Below are 14,836 nucleotides of genomic sequence, written 5' to 3' on the forward strand. Positions count from 1 at the left end.
GGAATTTCCTTTCTGGACATCATGGGGCCAGTTTACCTTGGCCACAGTCAGAGAAAAGACAGAAGCTGTTCACCACACCTTTTCTGACTCTTTCATCTCAAGAACCTGGACCTGGACCTGGACACTCAGTGAAGATGAGCTCCATGCGCTCATGGCGCTGTGTGTCCTCCCTGGGCAGAAGCTCTGCTCGCCTGTCACCTCAGGACTGGACTAGACAGTGCCCCAGAGAACAGAGCAGTGCATCAACCTCTCTTGCCCAGGAGGGCGGGACCAGACACCAGGCAGGGCTCTTTCCGCCTCTCCTGTGGTGGGCGTGTGACTCAGAGGCAGTGACATCAGCCATGACCTCATTCACCCAGAGGAGAGACAGTGTGCTGACCGCGCTGGGCTCTGGCTCCTGCCCTTCCTTCTCCATGTTTTGTCTCAACAGGGACATTGTCATGGTCCACACATCTTTTATATTTTCTATCTTTCTTAGTTCCTTTTTCTGTCTTTCTCATTTTATTTCTCATGTTAAACCTTGTCTTCTCTTCACCTATTTCCTTTCTCTCATTGTCCATCTGTTGCTTTTGTGTTTAATTTCATCTCCTTCCTCCTGTTCTTCTTAATCTTTTTTTGACACATTTTCTGTCTTGCTCATGTTCCCTTTTGCCTCCATTTTCCTTTCTTCCTTTTTTTCCCTAAGCTCTTTCTCTTCCCCCTGAGTCAGAAATGCACATGGACACTGGTTCTCCTGCCTCCCCTCCAGACATCCCGCCATGCTGTCCTAACCTTCCTAAAACTGGACCCCCACAAGTCACTTCTGATCAAGACTGATGGTGGCTGCCTTCCCTTCTGACTTGAGTGTCTAATCCAAATTGAGACTCACCTCTTCTGCATTTCAACACACATTTCTCAGGCTCCCCTTCTCATGGGTCCTTTCCCATGGCCAGGGATGCAGCTGATGCTTCTTTCTACACTTTTGTTCAGGCAGTCGCCCCAGCTTGGACTCCCCTCCACCCTATCTGCCTTAGTCTTTTCTGATAGGTGAAGTCCTTGACACTTGAGGGTAAAGAGGAAGCCTAGAGAAAGATCACAGTAACCTTGTAGTTAGTGTTCAGTGTCCTCCACAGGGACCCTTCACAGAAGATGCAAGTCGTGCTCCTAGAAGGGATGTTATTTGTGATGTTGGACTATTATGTATCCACCATAGGAAGAGTTTATAAAGTTTTGATCTTCTACAAGTTGAGTAGGGAAAGGATTTCTCAGTTGTGGTCCTTGTCTGTGCCTTGTAGGAAATGAACAGTGGTATAAATGAACAAAGAAAGATATAGATACTGAAATAAGCCTTAAAGAAATGCCATAATGCCATACATATAAAGTATACCCATCCTTTATGGGTTGGAGATAAGTAAAGTTTGGGTTGAAGGACATTTGGGGAAGAAAGAGGAAGGGGCATCTATGTGAGCCAGCCTGAACTTGACACCAAGTTGTCCTCAGATGTCCCAGAGTATTCAACATTTGATGGAGCTCCTTTCCTGCTGCAGCCCCCTCTCCAGTGGTGTTTGGCAGCCATTCAGCATGGTGCTTCACTGACCCAGGAGTCCAAGCCAAGAAATGAATGAATCCATTTTCCAATTAAAATGAAACTTCTCCAAAGGACCTGCTTCACCCCGAGAAGAGAAATTTATCTTCCTGGCAGTCTGGCTTGGCTAGAATATGTCCCTGCTCCTAAGATAGACTGTGAAAAGCCATTACTTGAATGAGAAAAGAGAAACTGGGACAGTTCTTATTCATAATCTCATTTATTTACCCATTCATTTCTTATTTCCATTTCCACAAACTTCTATTTAACTTGTACATCTCTGCTCATTCATTTCTTTTATTCATTCAGCTAATGTTATTCATCATCTATATATCAGATGCAACAGTAGGACCTAAGAATAGAGAGATTGAAAAAAACACAGGCCCTTCCTCTTAGGAGCTTTCAGTCTAGTGAGGGAGACAGGCATGTGAACAGATAATGGGAAGTGCCATGGTTGGGATATGCACAGAGTATTATAGGGGATGCCTTAGAGGCACCTAACTCAGGGGAATCGGGAAAGATTTCATGGTGTGGGTAACACTTGAATGGAGTACTAAGTGATGAGTACATGCTGCCAGGGAGAGTGTTTCAGACAGGGCACACTATGAATAGAAATACAGCGGTGGTCAGAAAAGGCACAGTGCATGTGGGTGATGTAGTGTAGTATCTCAGAGTGATCAGAGGTGAAGCTGGCGAGTAAGACATGGATAGTATATGTCATGTTAATGAATTTGATCTTGCACTCCAAATGTAGTAGAAAATTTTGAAGGATACAAAGTATACTAGATTGAAAATGAAAGCTCCCTGTAGGTGGGGACTGTGTCTGTTGTCTGCTCATTTTCTTAGTATTGAGCATAGTACCTGAAATGTAGAGGGCCCCAAATAAATACTTATCAAATTAATAAATTATTTATACAGTCAAATTTATATTTTGCATAGGCCATTGTATTCTAATTGGCTGTGTATAGGATGGAAATTGAAGGGGGTAAGATCTGAAAGTTAGAGGCTGTATCAGTTAGCTTTGCTGTGTAACAAACCACCTCAAAATTTAGTGGTATGAAGAACTACCAATTTTTAACCTCATAATTATGCAGATTACTCATTTGGAGGTTGCTTATTATGCAGATTGCTCAGAAAGCTGCTCTTTCTTGTCTCTACTGAATTCATTCAAGAATTGATGGAGGGCTTTTGGGTAGGGTTTGCTGATTTCGGCTTTTCTCAGCTCTCTTGCATGTCCTTGAGCCTTGGCAGGGATGGTTTGTTTATACTCTACATGTCCTCTCATCCTCCAGCAGGCCAGCTTCAACTGCCTCACATGGCAACAGTACATTCCAGGAAGACAAAAGCAAGGTCTTTTAGGCCTTAATTGAGAAGTAACACAGTATTACTTATTCATTCCATTGACTGACGCAAGTCATAAGGCCAGCCCCAAGTCAAGTGGTGGATAAATACATTCATCTCTTCATAGGAAGAGCTACAAAGTCATATTGCAAAGGGCATGAATACAAGGAAGGGAAGAATTATGGCCATTTTTGTAGAGTCTCATAGATGAGATAGTAATCCAGGTGACAGACTATGATCGACTGGAAATGGGGTAGTGACGATACAGGGATGATGGTTATGTTATGTCAGCTTGACTGGGCCACAGGGTGTTCAGACATTTAGTCAAACATTATTCTGAGTGTGTCTGTGAGGGTGTTTCCTGATGAGGTTAACATTTGAGTTACACCCCAAAGACTTCTCTTCCTATTAGGACTCCCTCCCTTTCTCCCTCTTTTCCTGCTTTCCTCCCAATGCTACCCACAAAAAATAGTGCTATCTGGGTCACCATGACACTCTCCTTTTCTCTTGGTCCTTCTGCATTTTGTTATGTTTTAGGGAGGTGGATACCTGAACTGCCATGGGGCTGGTCCACAGAGATCTGTGTTTCTGTCTGTCTTCCCACTTCTCTGTGTATAACCTTGGGACAGTCATGGTGTGACTCCTTTCTGGATTTTAGTTTCTTAACATGCAAGGTGAGGTTTATAATTTCTTGCCCTCCCTGCCTTAAAGAATTATACAGATCAGATGAGATCATGCATACTAAAGTGCTTTGAAAAACACGGAGCTCTGTGGCAGTAATTAGAGTGAAACTCATTGGCTTATCAGGCCCTCTCCATTATTGCATTTAATTCTCACAATATCCCTTTGAGGTAGATGCTAGTAATATGGCATCTGAGGAAACTGGAGCTTAGAGAAATTAATTTGCTTAAAGCTACACAGCTGGGAGGTGGTGAGGACAATAATTAAACTCAGGTCTGCCTGACTCCAAAGTTCTTAGAGCCCACATACCAAAGCCTCATTTTCCTAATGCCTGTGGTGGTATCACATTCCTGGGCCAAGTCAGCTCTGCTGAATGTGATCAGCTTTCATGTAAATGATAACATTTTTCTGGTTGGGAAATCAGCTAGTGTGGATTATAAATTTACCTTTCTGTACAACAGAAGGGCTCTAGGGAGGTGGTGGTGGGAGGGAGGATGTGTATATATACTTACGCACACACACACACACATATATATATATATTTCTTGAAAATTAAAGAATTTAAATTATACAATGGGATTATTTTATTTTATTTCACAATTCTATGAAGGTACAGTTAATTCCTCCTCTAATGGGGGTAGCCTTATCTTGTCATTTCAAGTTTTTGATTCTTGGGTGCCATTCTCCACAGTAGCATAGACATTTATTTTACTTGACCTTTCGGCTTCTGCTCAAATCTCTCCCCTCTGAGGCCTTTCTAGCCACCCTGACCCCCAAAGCCCTTTCTCTCCTCTGAACCCTGTCTGCGATTACTCATTAGAGGCAGCTATATGGCCACACTCAAAATATTGTGATAAAGTTATGAGGCTGACTCACCAAACGTTGGTATGGGGCTCATTACATTATCGTCATACATCATCTTAAATGAATTACCTTTTCCTTTGCGCACATCTTTCTCCAGCTGCCTTTTAACTTTAAAAGGGTCTGACTTTAAATTTCTTTATACCTCTTGAAACTTTTTACTTTGTTTCCCCCATGAGTCAGCTAGCTGGCATCTTCCCTCCAGGAGTTTGTCATTTTGAGGTGGATTTAGGCACATGAATATATAATTAGGATAGAGCAAAGGATGGAGGGATTCACTAAAAAGGAGACATTTGAACTGGATTTGAAGCAAAGGTAGAAGTTCGATTGCGGGAGAAGATGGCCAGTCAATCCAGGAGAGGCATTAGTCTCAATAGAGGCATGGGAATATATAATGCATAATGCATTTGGGGAACTGAAAGAAATGAGGTGAGAGGGGGGCGGAGAGAGCTAGGAGGGGGTGATGGGAGATAAGTCCAGAAGAATTCATAAAAATAATGGCCAAGTTGGAGCCAGCTTCTTAAGTGTCCCAAGAACCATGCCAAGGAGATAAAATGTGGTTTTAGGCCACGAGAAACTGTCGAGCTATTTTCAACAAAGGAACGGAATGGTAAGTTTAAGGTTTTAGAAAGATGCCTCTAGTAGCACAAGCGTCTCAGTGCATCTGTCTGTCTGACTTGCAGTATGTCCAATGTTAGATCTTTCTTTCCGTGGATGGGTGTTTAAAACAGAATTGTTTCATTCATTCTGGGAAGTTTCTTGTTGGGGATTATGACCCACTTCGTGTTTCCTGTGTCATTTTTCTTTTAAGAATGACATCTGAGGATTAAGTTTCTTCCTGATATACAGCTTTCTTCTCTGGGCTCCCAGCCTGTGCCCCAGTTTGGAGCCTTGAATGCAGAGTGAGGATGAGGTTTTGCTTTTTACGGGTGGTTGTGCTGGAAAACACCGTGGTGAGTATTTGGAATGTGCAGGCAGGATCATTTATTGGGTGGGGAGTTAGGGAGCTCTGTTCCCTCCCTTTTCACTGCCCACAGCAGATATCCCAGATAGACTCCCTTGGCAGTTCCTAACAAAATGCTTGGATGACCCTTTTGGAACTGGTCGTCCCTGCTTTCTCATGCGCTTCTAGACCCCGGGGTCTCCCCACATGCGCTGCAGTATCTGCTTCCTTTTCCACCCAAGCTCCCTCAGCGCCTAGAAGCCAGCAGAGACCACACCGCCTCCTGGGACAGGCAGGGAGAGGGCAGGGGAGGATCTAGCTCCATCTCCCTGCCCGAGGCTCGGTGGCTGCTGCCTGGCCTGGAGTCTTGGATATACTGTTCTCCCTCCACCCTCCGCTGAGGCCTGCAGCTGTGCGCTCTTTGAGTAGTGCCTCCTCCCACGAAGTGCTGTCGTTTTATGAAGTAATACATGATTTAAAAAAAAGGAAAGAATTGTTCCTTTGGTTGCTTTCAAGCCTGGGGGATTGCTTGCTCAAAGGATTTTTATTGGAATGCAGAAGTCTTATTGCCAAGTCACACACCCCAAATCATGGCTGATGTCTTTTTTTTTTTTAAAAAGACTCGGTTTTTGTTAGTTGCCTGGTAACTGTAGGATAGACTTAACCCATTCAGCACAGAGGACTCCTGCTTTGAACTGGATTTAGCTATTGTGTAATGAGATACACTGAAGTTGGCATGCTTCAGGACCTGCCCTGTGCTCTCTCTAACCCGGCCACCCTTTGTGTGGGGAGGTGGTTATTAGGTACAGAGAAGGTGAGTGGGCCAGGATTCAAAGTGAAATCTCTGAAATTAAAAAAATAAAAAAAGTGTGCAAAATAATGTGTTTGGGAGGGCTTTTCTTTTCTTTCTTTTTTTTCTTTTCTTCTGTAAAGAATGGCAATAGCTTCTTTCATGACCCTTGCAAAAGGCCAAAACCCACCGCTGCTCTGACAGATCTGGGGGCCTGAGGGTGCCGGTGACTGTGGTGTAGTGGGAGGAAGGAACACTCATGTTAAAGCTTGCAGCCTGTGTGACATCACGCTAAGCCCTTGTCATCCAAACCACTGTTTCGGCATCCTTCATATTCTATTGTATGTCACCTGCACACCTCAGAACCCCTCTGAGAATCAGATGAGATGAGGTACATGGGAACACTGTTATAAGCTGTGGAGGAATATAAGAGGGCAGTCACTGTGTCTTGATGTAGGCCCAGTGGTTACATGGATAGAATTAATTCAGTAAGATTGAGGCCCTCGGCTAGGACTGAACTGGCTGGGGAAGGGGAGAGATGGAGAGATTTTTTTCCCACAGAATTAGAGTAAAAATTCATCCATGGGGGCTGATATACCCTTGGCCAGTCTCGCATTTGATGGCCAAGCACTTGTGTATCAGGTGGCCCAACATGAGAACAGCATGGGATCCTCACCGGTAGTCTGGCAGCCTCTCCAAGTGAGGTGACCAAGCTTCTGGAGACATTCCCCTGCATCCAGCAAACTCTCTTTTCCCTTTGCTGGCTCATCTCCAGGCTGCTTTTGGAGTGAAAGCAGGGATTATTGCTGTCTTCTCCTAGACCACATGCATTCTTAAGGACACCTTATACTTCTAATAAGATGCTGTTTTTGGTTTCTCATCCTATGGAGAGGTTGAACTGGGGTCCCTGGCTGTGATCAGTGAAACTGGCCTGGTCTGAAGAAGCAATGACGCTCCTGGCTGCCTTATGCCTCCTACCCCCAGGGTGTGTCTTTTTGGGAAGAGGCCTGAACTTTTCGAGATGTTCTGCTTGGGTGCCATTGTCTGCAGTGGCTGTCTACACAGCCACAGGCTGAAAGCTCCCATTGTGCAAGGTCTTTCATGACCCTGCACGGATCTAACAGAAGCAGTTGTTTTCTGAGTTTAGGAAGCTTGTTCAGCTCTGGCTTGAAGCACTGGTTGTTGCTGCAATGGTTTTAGTGGTTCATTTCTGGTGACTAGCCTTGGATTTCTGGAGCCCATAGGAGGAGGCAGCCTCTTCTCTTTCTCCCTGAGGACCAGTCACCGAAGCCACAGAGCACATGGAAAGAGAATTTCTTAGATTACCCAGGAGGCATACTAGTTTCACTAGTTTGACTCACATACTAGTTTCAAAGGCTACCATTTTTTTATTGTAATTTGTTAGTGTATAAAGATACTCCTGTTTCCTAGCTGTGTTAGGCATATTTAGTCAACTTTAAGTTTTTCTTTGTTTAGCATTAACATGTATGGGTGTTCAAAGAGAAGTTTAGCCCTCTCTAGATATGTGTTCTCATCCAAATGCTTAGGAATTTAAACAAATAAGCAACAACAAGAATAGAAAATGGACTGTTCGCATCAGAACCCTTTTGATGTTACTGTTGTTCTGGGGAACCCCTGTATCTGGGGTAATACTCAGTTTCTCTGCTGTGCTTAGATGTCTGTGTTCACATAGTTGTGATAGGGAAGGCAGAAACAGGAAGAACTCATAGAATCTGAGGGCAAATGTAGATAAAGGGCAGTTGTGTGTCAGTGAAATAGATGTAATAACACTTTTGCATTGTTCTAAGGAGATAACACATCTCGAAGCCCTTTGTAAACTCTGAAGCCCTCCTCACATGAAAGATTAGAAAGTGAAACTGAATAGTTTGGTTGTTCAACAACTATTTATTGAGTGCCTGCTCTGTGTCACCCTCTAGCAGGCACTGGACTATGTATCTTAACTTCTGATTGTTGCCCTTAGGGTCCCAAAGATATCCTGCGCTGATGATACAGTCTTTGTTCTTGTGGCCCCTTGGGGAGGGGATCATTGAAACCAAGACATGGACAGTTGCCTGGGTGGTAGGAAACCTTTTTTTTGCTGTTGCTTCTAGTCTGCTTTACTCTTTATGAAGTTCTACTTCTCCAGGTACAGGAAATGGCCACTTCACAGCTTTGAAGTTTATCTCATCTCCAGTTTCCTTCATAGGCAGAAGTTAAATGACTGCATTGGCATCCTGATTCTAACTTTTTGGGAGAAGAGATCTGATTGACTCAGGTCACATGTCACCCTGGTCCAGGGACGGGGAATGGGGTCATGTAGTTTTTACCTCACAACTAAGGGTCCAGTCCTTTGTAGGCGGAGAAGAGGGACAGTCTTGGGATATTCTACCGCATAAACTGACAGGGTCCTTGACCTCATAGAGCTTAAGGTCGAGCAGGAAAGATAAGACATTCATACATAATTGTGTGGTGGTATGGGTTGTGTGCCAGCCGGACCTCACCTGAGTAGGAGCTCCTGGAAGGCCTCTCCAGGGAAAGATGGATAGGGTTAACCCAAGGGGGCAGGGTGACATGGACCCTGGGCAGGAACAGAGTGGTGGGTGAGGAATGAATGTTCCAGGGAGGGCAGGCAGAGGAAAGAAAATGCTCAGTGGCAAGAAAAACTCTGACTGCATTAGCAGTGTGGAAGAAACAAATGTTTTAAAAACAGGAATAGCCTGATTATGTACCATTCTCTTTGGCTTAGATTGGAAGTCCTTTGAGGGCAGGAGTCATTTGGAACCAGTTGGTGTGGAGGGAATTTTACACGGGCAGAACATGTTCTGTTTCATGCATTAATTTCTTAGTACGATTTTCTTCCCAGCTTACAGCTTTGAGCTTTGAAATGTTATATGTCTTGAAGTTTATCCTCTGTCCCCTCGCTGGTCAGATGGATTGTATACCTTCAGAGTGTGCTTCCTACCACTCCAGATTGGCAAAGGGGGCATAAAAGGGAAATTATAGTCATTTTTGGAAGGATCAATAATCGCCAATTTTTCTTTCCTATATAGGTAGTACGTTTACATCATCTCCTCTCTCAGCCCCTGAACAGATGTTCTATTGGGTATTGTTGGCTATGCTTTTGTTTTGAAAAATTCGAGACATTATTGAAAGAGGAGAGGGGTAGAGAAAAAAGCCCATAATTGATTCTAATATATATTTTATTTGGCAGAACTTGAGAGAGACTTGCTGGGATAAGGCGGGACATTTCTTTGATCTCCCAGACTTCTTATCGTGGAAGGCAACAGGTGTCACAGCACGGTATGTTAATTACAAGTTAGGTTTTATTTGCGCTCATCCATTCTCGGGTGTCTGTATATATATTGCTTTCCTAACTCGCTTTGACTGGACGCACTGTTTGTACATCTGCATGCGATTTTGCATACTTGAAACATCTTGAATCCATCTTCCACTTTCGCTGCGCATGCCCAAGCACCATTGTTTCTACGAGGCCCAGAATGTGGCATCCAAGGTGAAGACCATTCATTGAAATTGGACACATTTGAAAGAGACATGACAGTCCATTATGAAATGTGACTGTTTTTCCAAAGGCACTTTTAACATAGTGAATAAAAGAGAAATATATTTTTTGGCCCCTAAAATGAAGACAAGAGGTAGGTTTTTTAAAAATAATTTTTAAAAATTTCAATTGCAGTTGACATACAATATTATATTTCATGTGTACAACATAGTGATTAGACATTCATGTAACCTATGAAATGATCACCAGATAAGTCTAATGCCAATCTGACACCATGATTGTTATTATATTACTGACTATATTCCCTATGCTGTACTTTACATCCTTGTGACTATTTTTATAACTGCCAATTTGTATTTAATCTCTTCATCTATTTCACCCATAAGAGATATGTTTTTTAAGGAAGCTCGAATGGGTGTGTTATGAGCCTGTTTTGCCTTTTATATTAATGTACCTGAATCCGTGCAGAGCGTGGAGGTATATATGTTGAAGTCAACAGTATTTTTTAAAAATTTGTGAATGTTATAAATAAGTATGTGCTACGTGGCAGAGACAATTTAAAAAATACTCATTGAGTGTGAAATTGCGGCTATAATTAAGAGTGGATTTGTGCATAGATATATATATGGTGTCCCCAAAAAAGCGTATACACACACTTTGAATAATTATAAAGGCATTTCATTTTCAAAATTGAGCTATCAGCTGTTAAAGTATGTATACTTTTTTTTGAGACACCCTGGGCAGGCTTGACATGAAATCTCAAAGTATTCACACCTGCTGTCATTCTGACCTCAGATTTCAGGGGATGCGCAAGGCTGAAGCAGCAGGGTGGGGAGGGGTCTTCTCATCTTGAAAATGGTTTAGACTCTGTATTGAGCAAATCTGTGGGGAAGAGGATCAGCTCCCAGAGGACAGATAAACCTGTATAAATAGATATCTTTGCAGTGGAACATGTTGTATCTTAAAGTCAGCTCATTCCAAAGAGCTAAATCTTTTCTCTTCTTTCTTTTTATTTAAACTCAAGGGAAGCTGGGAACACGAGCCCCACTCTCCCTGTGCTCTTTGTATCTCTCTCGTTGTGTAGGATTTGGACCCTTTCTTGTAGAGCATTGATAAGATTGTGGTAGTTCAGCAGCAGGGACTTTCAGAAAGGAGACAGAAGAGGATGTGTTTCACAGTCACGTCATTTTTCATGTGGATTCTCTCCCCATGAAGTGATCATTAATCTAAGGTCTCGGGGTAGTGGGGATCCACCTGTGTATGCAAATGGCTTCAGCAAACCTCAGGTACTCACCCCTCTCTGGGGGAGAAAGCTCCGGAGGAGTGGCCGGAACTTTACCCCAGAAGGTACAGTTAGTCACTGTTACACTGTTATCACCAATGGGGAGGCCAGAGTGCGGGTGAAGATGTCATCTTGAGCATTCCTTTTTTGGTGTGAAATTAATTGTCTCAAGTTATTTCTGGAAGGACTTTTCCGTAGATATTTTTTTTGACCTTTGTGCAGTAGTGAGAGATGTTTTCATTGTGTTAGCTAAATGCACCAATTTAGTTGAAGCAGTACTAATAGTGTGGATATTGGCAATACCCCATTGGCCTGCAAACCTTGAGGACTCAGAAATAGAACCACAGATGGAAGAGGACCCTGCTTGCCTTCTCTTTTAGTGTTTCCTTCTTTTTTGGGGGGGAGGGGGCATTGCCTTGCTCCCTGGTTCTTTCTGATGGTGCTGGATAGTCTAAACCCCCATTTCCTGGTATCTCATGCCATATGAAGACAGCATTTTGAAGCTAGCTCTGGATCAGATAGATTTAAATGGGGCAGCATGCATACCCACTGTGGAGTCACAGTGTGACTTCTTGTCTTTGATTCTGCCACACAAGACTTGTGTGATTTTGGGTATGTTCTTTCCTTCTTTGAATCTCACTCTCCCTATCTGTAAAATGGGATTCATGATGCCTGTCTTGTAAGCTTGTTCAGACAGTCCTATTAAACCAGTTTTTCTAAACTAGCCTGATTATAGAAATCAGCTGGATCATTTATTCAAAGCACAGATTCACAGGGCTTCCAGGTGTTGTTGTTTTTTAAATATGTTTTTATTGATTTCAGAGAGGGAGGGAGAGGGAGAGAGAGATAGAAACATCAATGATAAGAGAGGATCATTGATCGGCTGCCTCCTGCACTCCTCCCACCGGGGATTGAGTCTGAAACGGGCATGTGCCTTGACCGGGAACCGAACTGAGGTCTCCTGGATCATATGTTGGTGCTCAACCACTAAGCCACGCCAGCTGGGATTTTTTATTTTTATTTTTTTAAACTATACTTAGAGAGAGGAAGGCAAAAAGAAAAAGAAAAAAGAGAGAGAGGAATGTGGGGAAGAGAGAGAAAGAGAGACAGAGACACCTTGGTGGTATATCAGGACAACACTCTAACCAACTGAACTACTCAGCCAAGGCCCAGGGCTTCTAGTTTTGAGCCTGTGTATGGAATGAGAATCTCCATGGGGTACCTGGGAATTTTATGGTTAACAAGCGCCCCAGATGGTTATATGATCAGGTGATTTTGTACATTACCTAACAGAATATATATGGAGTAATACGGGACTTCCAATACCTGTAAGGGGTTGGAAACATTTTAAAAGGTTTAATGAATTTGGTGAATTTAAAAATGGAGAGCTTCTGTTGACCTATGAAAACATGCTGAGGAGCTTCCAGCCCTGCTCATGACAATCTCAAACCCTGGGGAAGCAGAAAGATTAATGCTCAGAAATGATTTATTGGCTGTCCCGTCATCCCTGCCATTTTTTAAATCGGCTTTGACACTCATGACTCATTCTATTTTTATTAGTACAAATTTGCAGTCCTCCTCTCCATGCCCCTTGCCCTGTGCTTGCGTACTTGCGAGTACCTTCAAAGGCTTCCCCTCCAGGGTCCCTGTCTTCTGGAGCAGAGCCCGTGGACCTTGGACCCAGCTCCAAGTTCCTCTTGCAAAGGTGGCTGCCCTCTCCTCTTGCACCCAGTTCCTCTTGCCAGGCACCCAGTTCCTCTTGCAAAGGTGGCTGCCCTCTCTCTGGCACACCTATCTCTGACATCTGTCTTTCTCTCCTGTTGTTTCCTTAGTCTCCAATTTTCTCTCCCTTCTCTATTTCAACCTGCACGATCAGGGTGAAACCAGTCACCCCTCTGAACTTTCTCGATTGTACAATTGGATAACAACAGTACCCACTCCAGTACCGGCTGAGTGAGGAAACAGGAAAACTTCCAACGCAGCGCTGAGAAATTTTTTGAAGGAGTTAGCTATTTTATTTTGTTCCCTTTTTCTATCGATTTTGGCAGGCAGTGTTTGCATTAAGTTTCTGGCATGGTGGAAAGAGGGAAACCTTTGTAGTGAAACTGACTCGGGTTAGTGTCTTTCTATGTACTATTTGCAGGAACCTGGAGCAAATTACTTGCCCCTGCCCTGTCCTGAGCCTCAGGTCCTCATCTGAGGTCCATTCAGGGTTATGGAGGGTCTTAGAGGCAATATGGACAAAAGGTGTACCACATAATATTTAAAGAATGTGGGGTTCTTTTAATGAAAATCCCCATTGTCCTCTCTTCTAGAATAAGAAAGATGAGGAAGGGTCTAAAATCGAATGTGTAAGGCAAAAAAACAGAACAAAAGCAACACACAGAAAAAACTTTGGGCAGTAAAACATGAACTTGGCATTCTCTGGGCTGAGGAGAGATTCGGATTTGGTGTTTATTTGGCTCTCATTGTGATTGTTTTGGGAGGCTTTGGGGAAATGAGTGCCAAAAATGCTAGAGGGTGTTTTTTATTATTCTAGTGGAGTTAAGGCTAGAGAGTGATTGGATTTCACCTGTCTTAGAGCTTTTAGACTTGTTTTTGGCAGTGAGGGTAGGTAAGAAGTCCGAGCCTCCTCTTATCTGTTTTTCTTCCCACCCCTACTTGTGTTTCCCACTCCCCGCCTCCCTTTAGTTACTGTTCTTTCTCAGCCTTCAAAATGTGGCAGCTACTCTTGTTTATCTGAGTCACCGAGAAAAATCACCACCTGGATTATGATTAATTTGTAATTCAGCTCCATTCTTTTTATTACATTAATGAAAATAATTATTGCTAGTTTTGTTACTACTACTAATAATGGTAATTATCATTTATTGCATGCATTTTCTTTATCTGTAATAGGCATATTATCAAATGTGAACCCCATTAGCCCTGGAAACCATCAGTTTTAGAACTGAAGCTGAATGTTTTAGTAATTAGCCATATTCTAGCCATTGAGTGGGAAACTGTCCAGAATTTTGGTAACATAAGAAATGGGAAGTCAGAAATTTGAATAATAAAATTTTGTGTACTCAGACAAAAACACATTCGTATATATAAGTCCTTGCTCTAAGGAGATTTGAAGTGATTGGTAATAAAGTAAGATAAAAACAGTGATACAGTTTTAAAAAATCACAATGGAGTGAAAAGACTAAAATAATAACAAAGATGACTGCAAGAGTGTCTTAGAATCTATTTGGCTCTTCATAATTACTAATAGGTTTGTTTCCAGGCTTCCTAGTGGCCAAAGCGAAGATTAGAACATAATCAAGATGAGCCAAGTGAACAGATAAGAACTTGACTGCTGTTCAGGAGAAGGGAACTCTTTCTAACACAGGGCCTGCGAAGAATTGCTTGTAGATTATCAAGGGTTGATGACATTCTACACATTATTTAAAAGTGTGCCCTATTAAATTCAATGATAATTTCAAATAGACTTTTTATTTTAAAACAGTTTTAAATTGACAGAAAAATTGTGAGGACAGTACAAGAGAGTTTCTATACTTGATACCTGTAGTTAACATCTTAAATTAGCACAATTGATGAACAGATACTGATATATTATCATTTAGTAAATTCCATACTTTATTCACATTTCTTTAGTTTTTTCCTAATGCCTTTTTCTGTTCCAGGATTCTATCCAGGATACAGTATACATTTAGTCATGTCTTCTTAGACTCTTCCTGGTTGTGGCAATTTCTCAAGTTTCTTTGTTTTTGGTGTCCTTGACAGTTTTGAGGAGTACTGATCATGTATGTTGTAGCATGTCCCTCTGTGGGAATTTGCCTCATGTTTTTCTAATGATGAGACTTAGGTAG

The 14,836-nt window shown here is 42.5% G+C and overlaps 1 protein-coding gene across 1 annotated transcript in view; it reads left to right on the plus strand.

Annotated features, from left to right (window-relative positions):
- FGGY (FGGY carbohydrate kinase domain containing) overlaps positions 1-14,836 on the plus strand; it is a 352,569-nt gene that overhangs the window by 50,190 nt on the left and 287,543 nt on the right. Inside the window, exon 7 of the mRNA XM_016205908.2 lies at positions 9,392-9,480. Coding sequence (XP_016061394.2) covers positions 9,392-9,480 — 89 coding nt within the window. The remainder of the gene's footprint in view (positions 1-9,391; positions 9,481-14,836) is intronic.

The sequence above is a fragment of the Miniopterus natalensis genome, chromosome 9, assembly GCF_054644295.1.
Source record: "Miniopterus natalensis isolate mMinNat1 chromosome 9, mMinNat1.hap1, whole genome shotgun sequence".
In the NCBI taxonomy this organism is placed as follows: Eukaryota; Metazoa; Chordata; class Mammalia; order Chiroptera; family Miniopteridae; genus Miniopterus; species Miniopterus natalensis.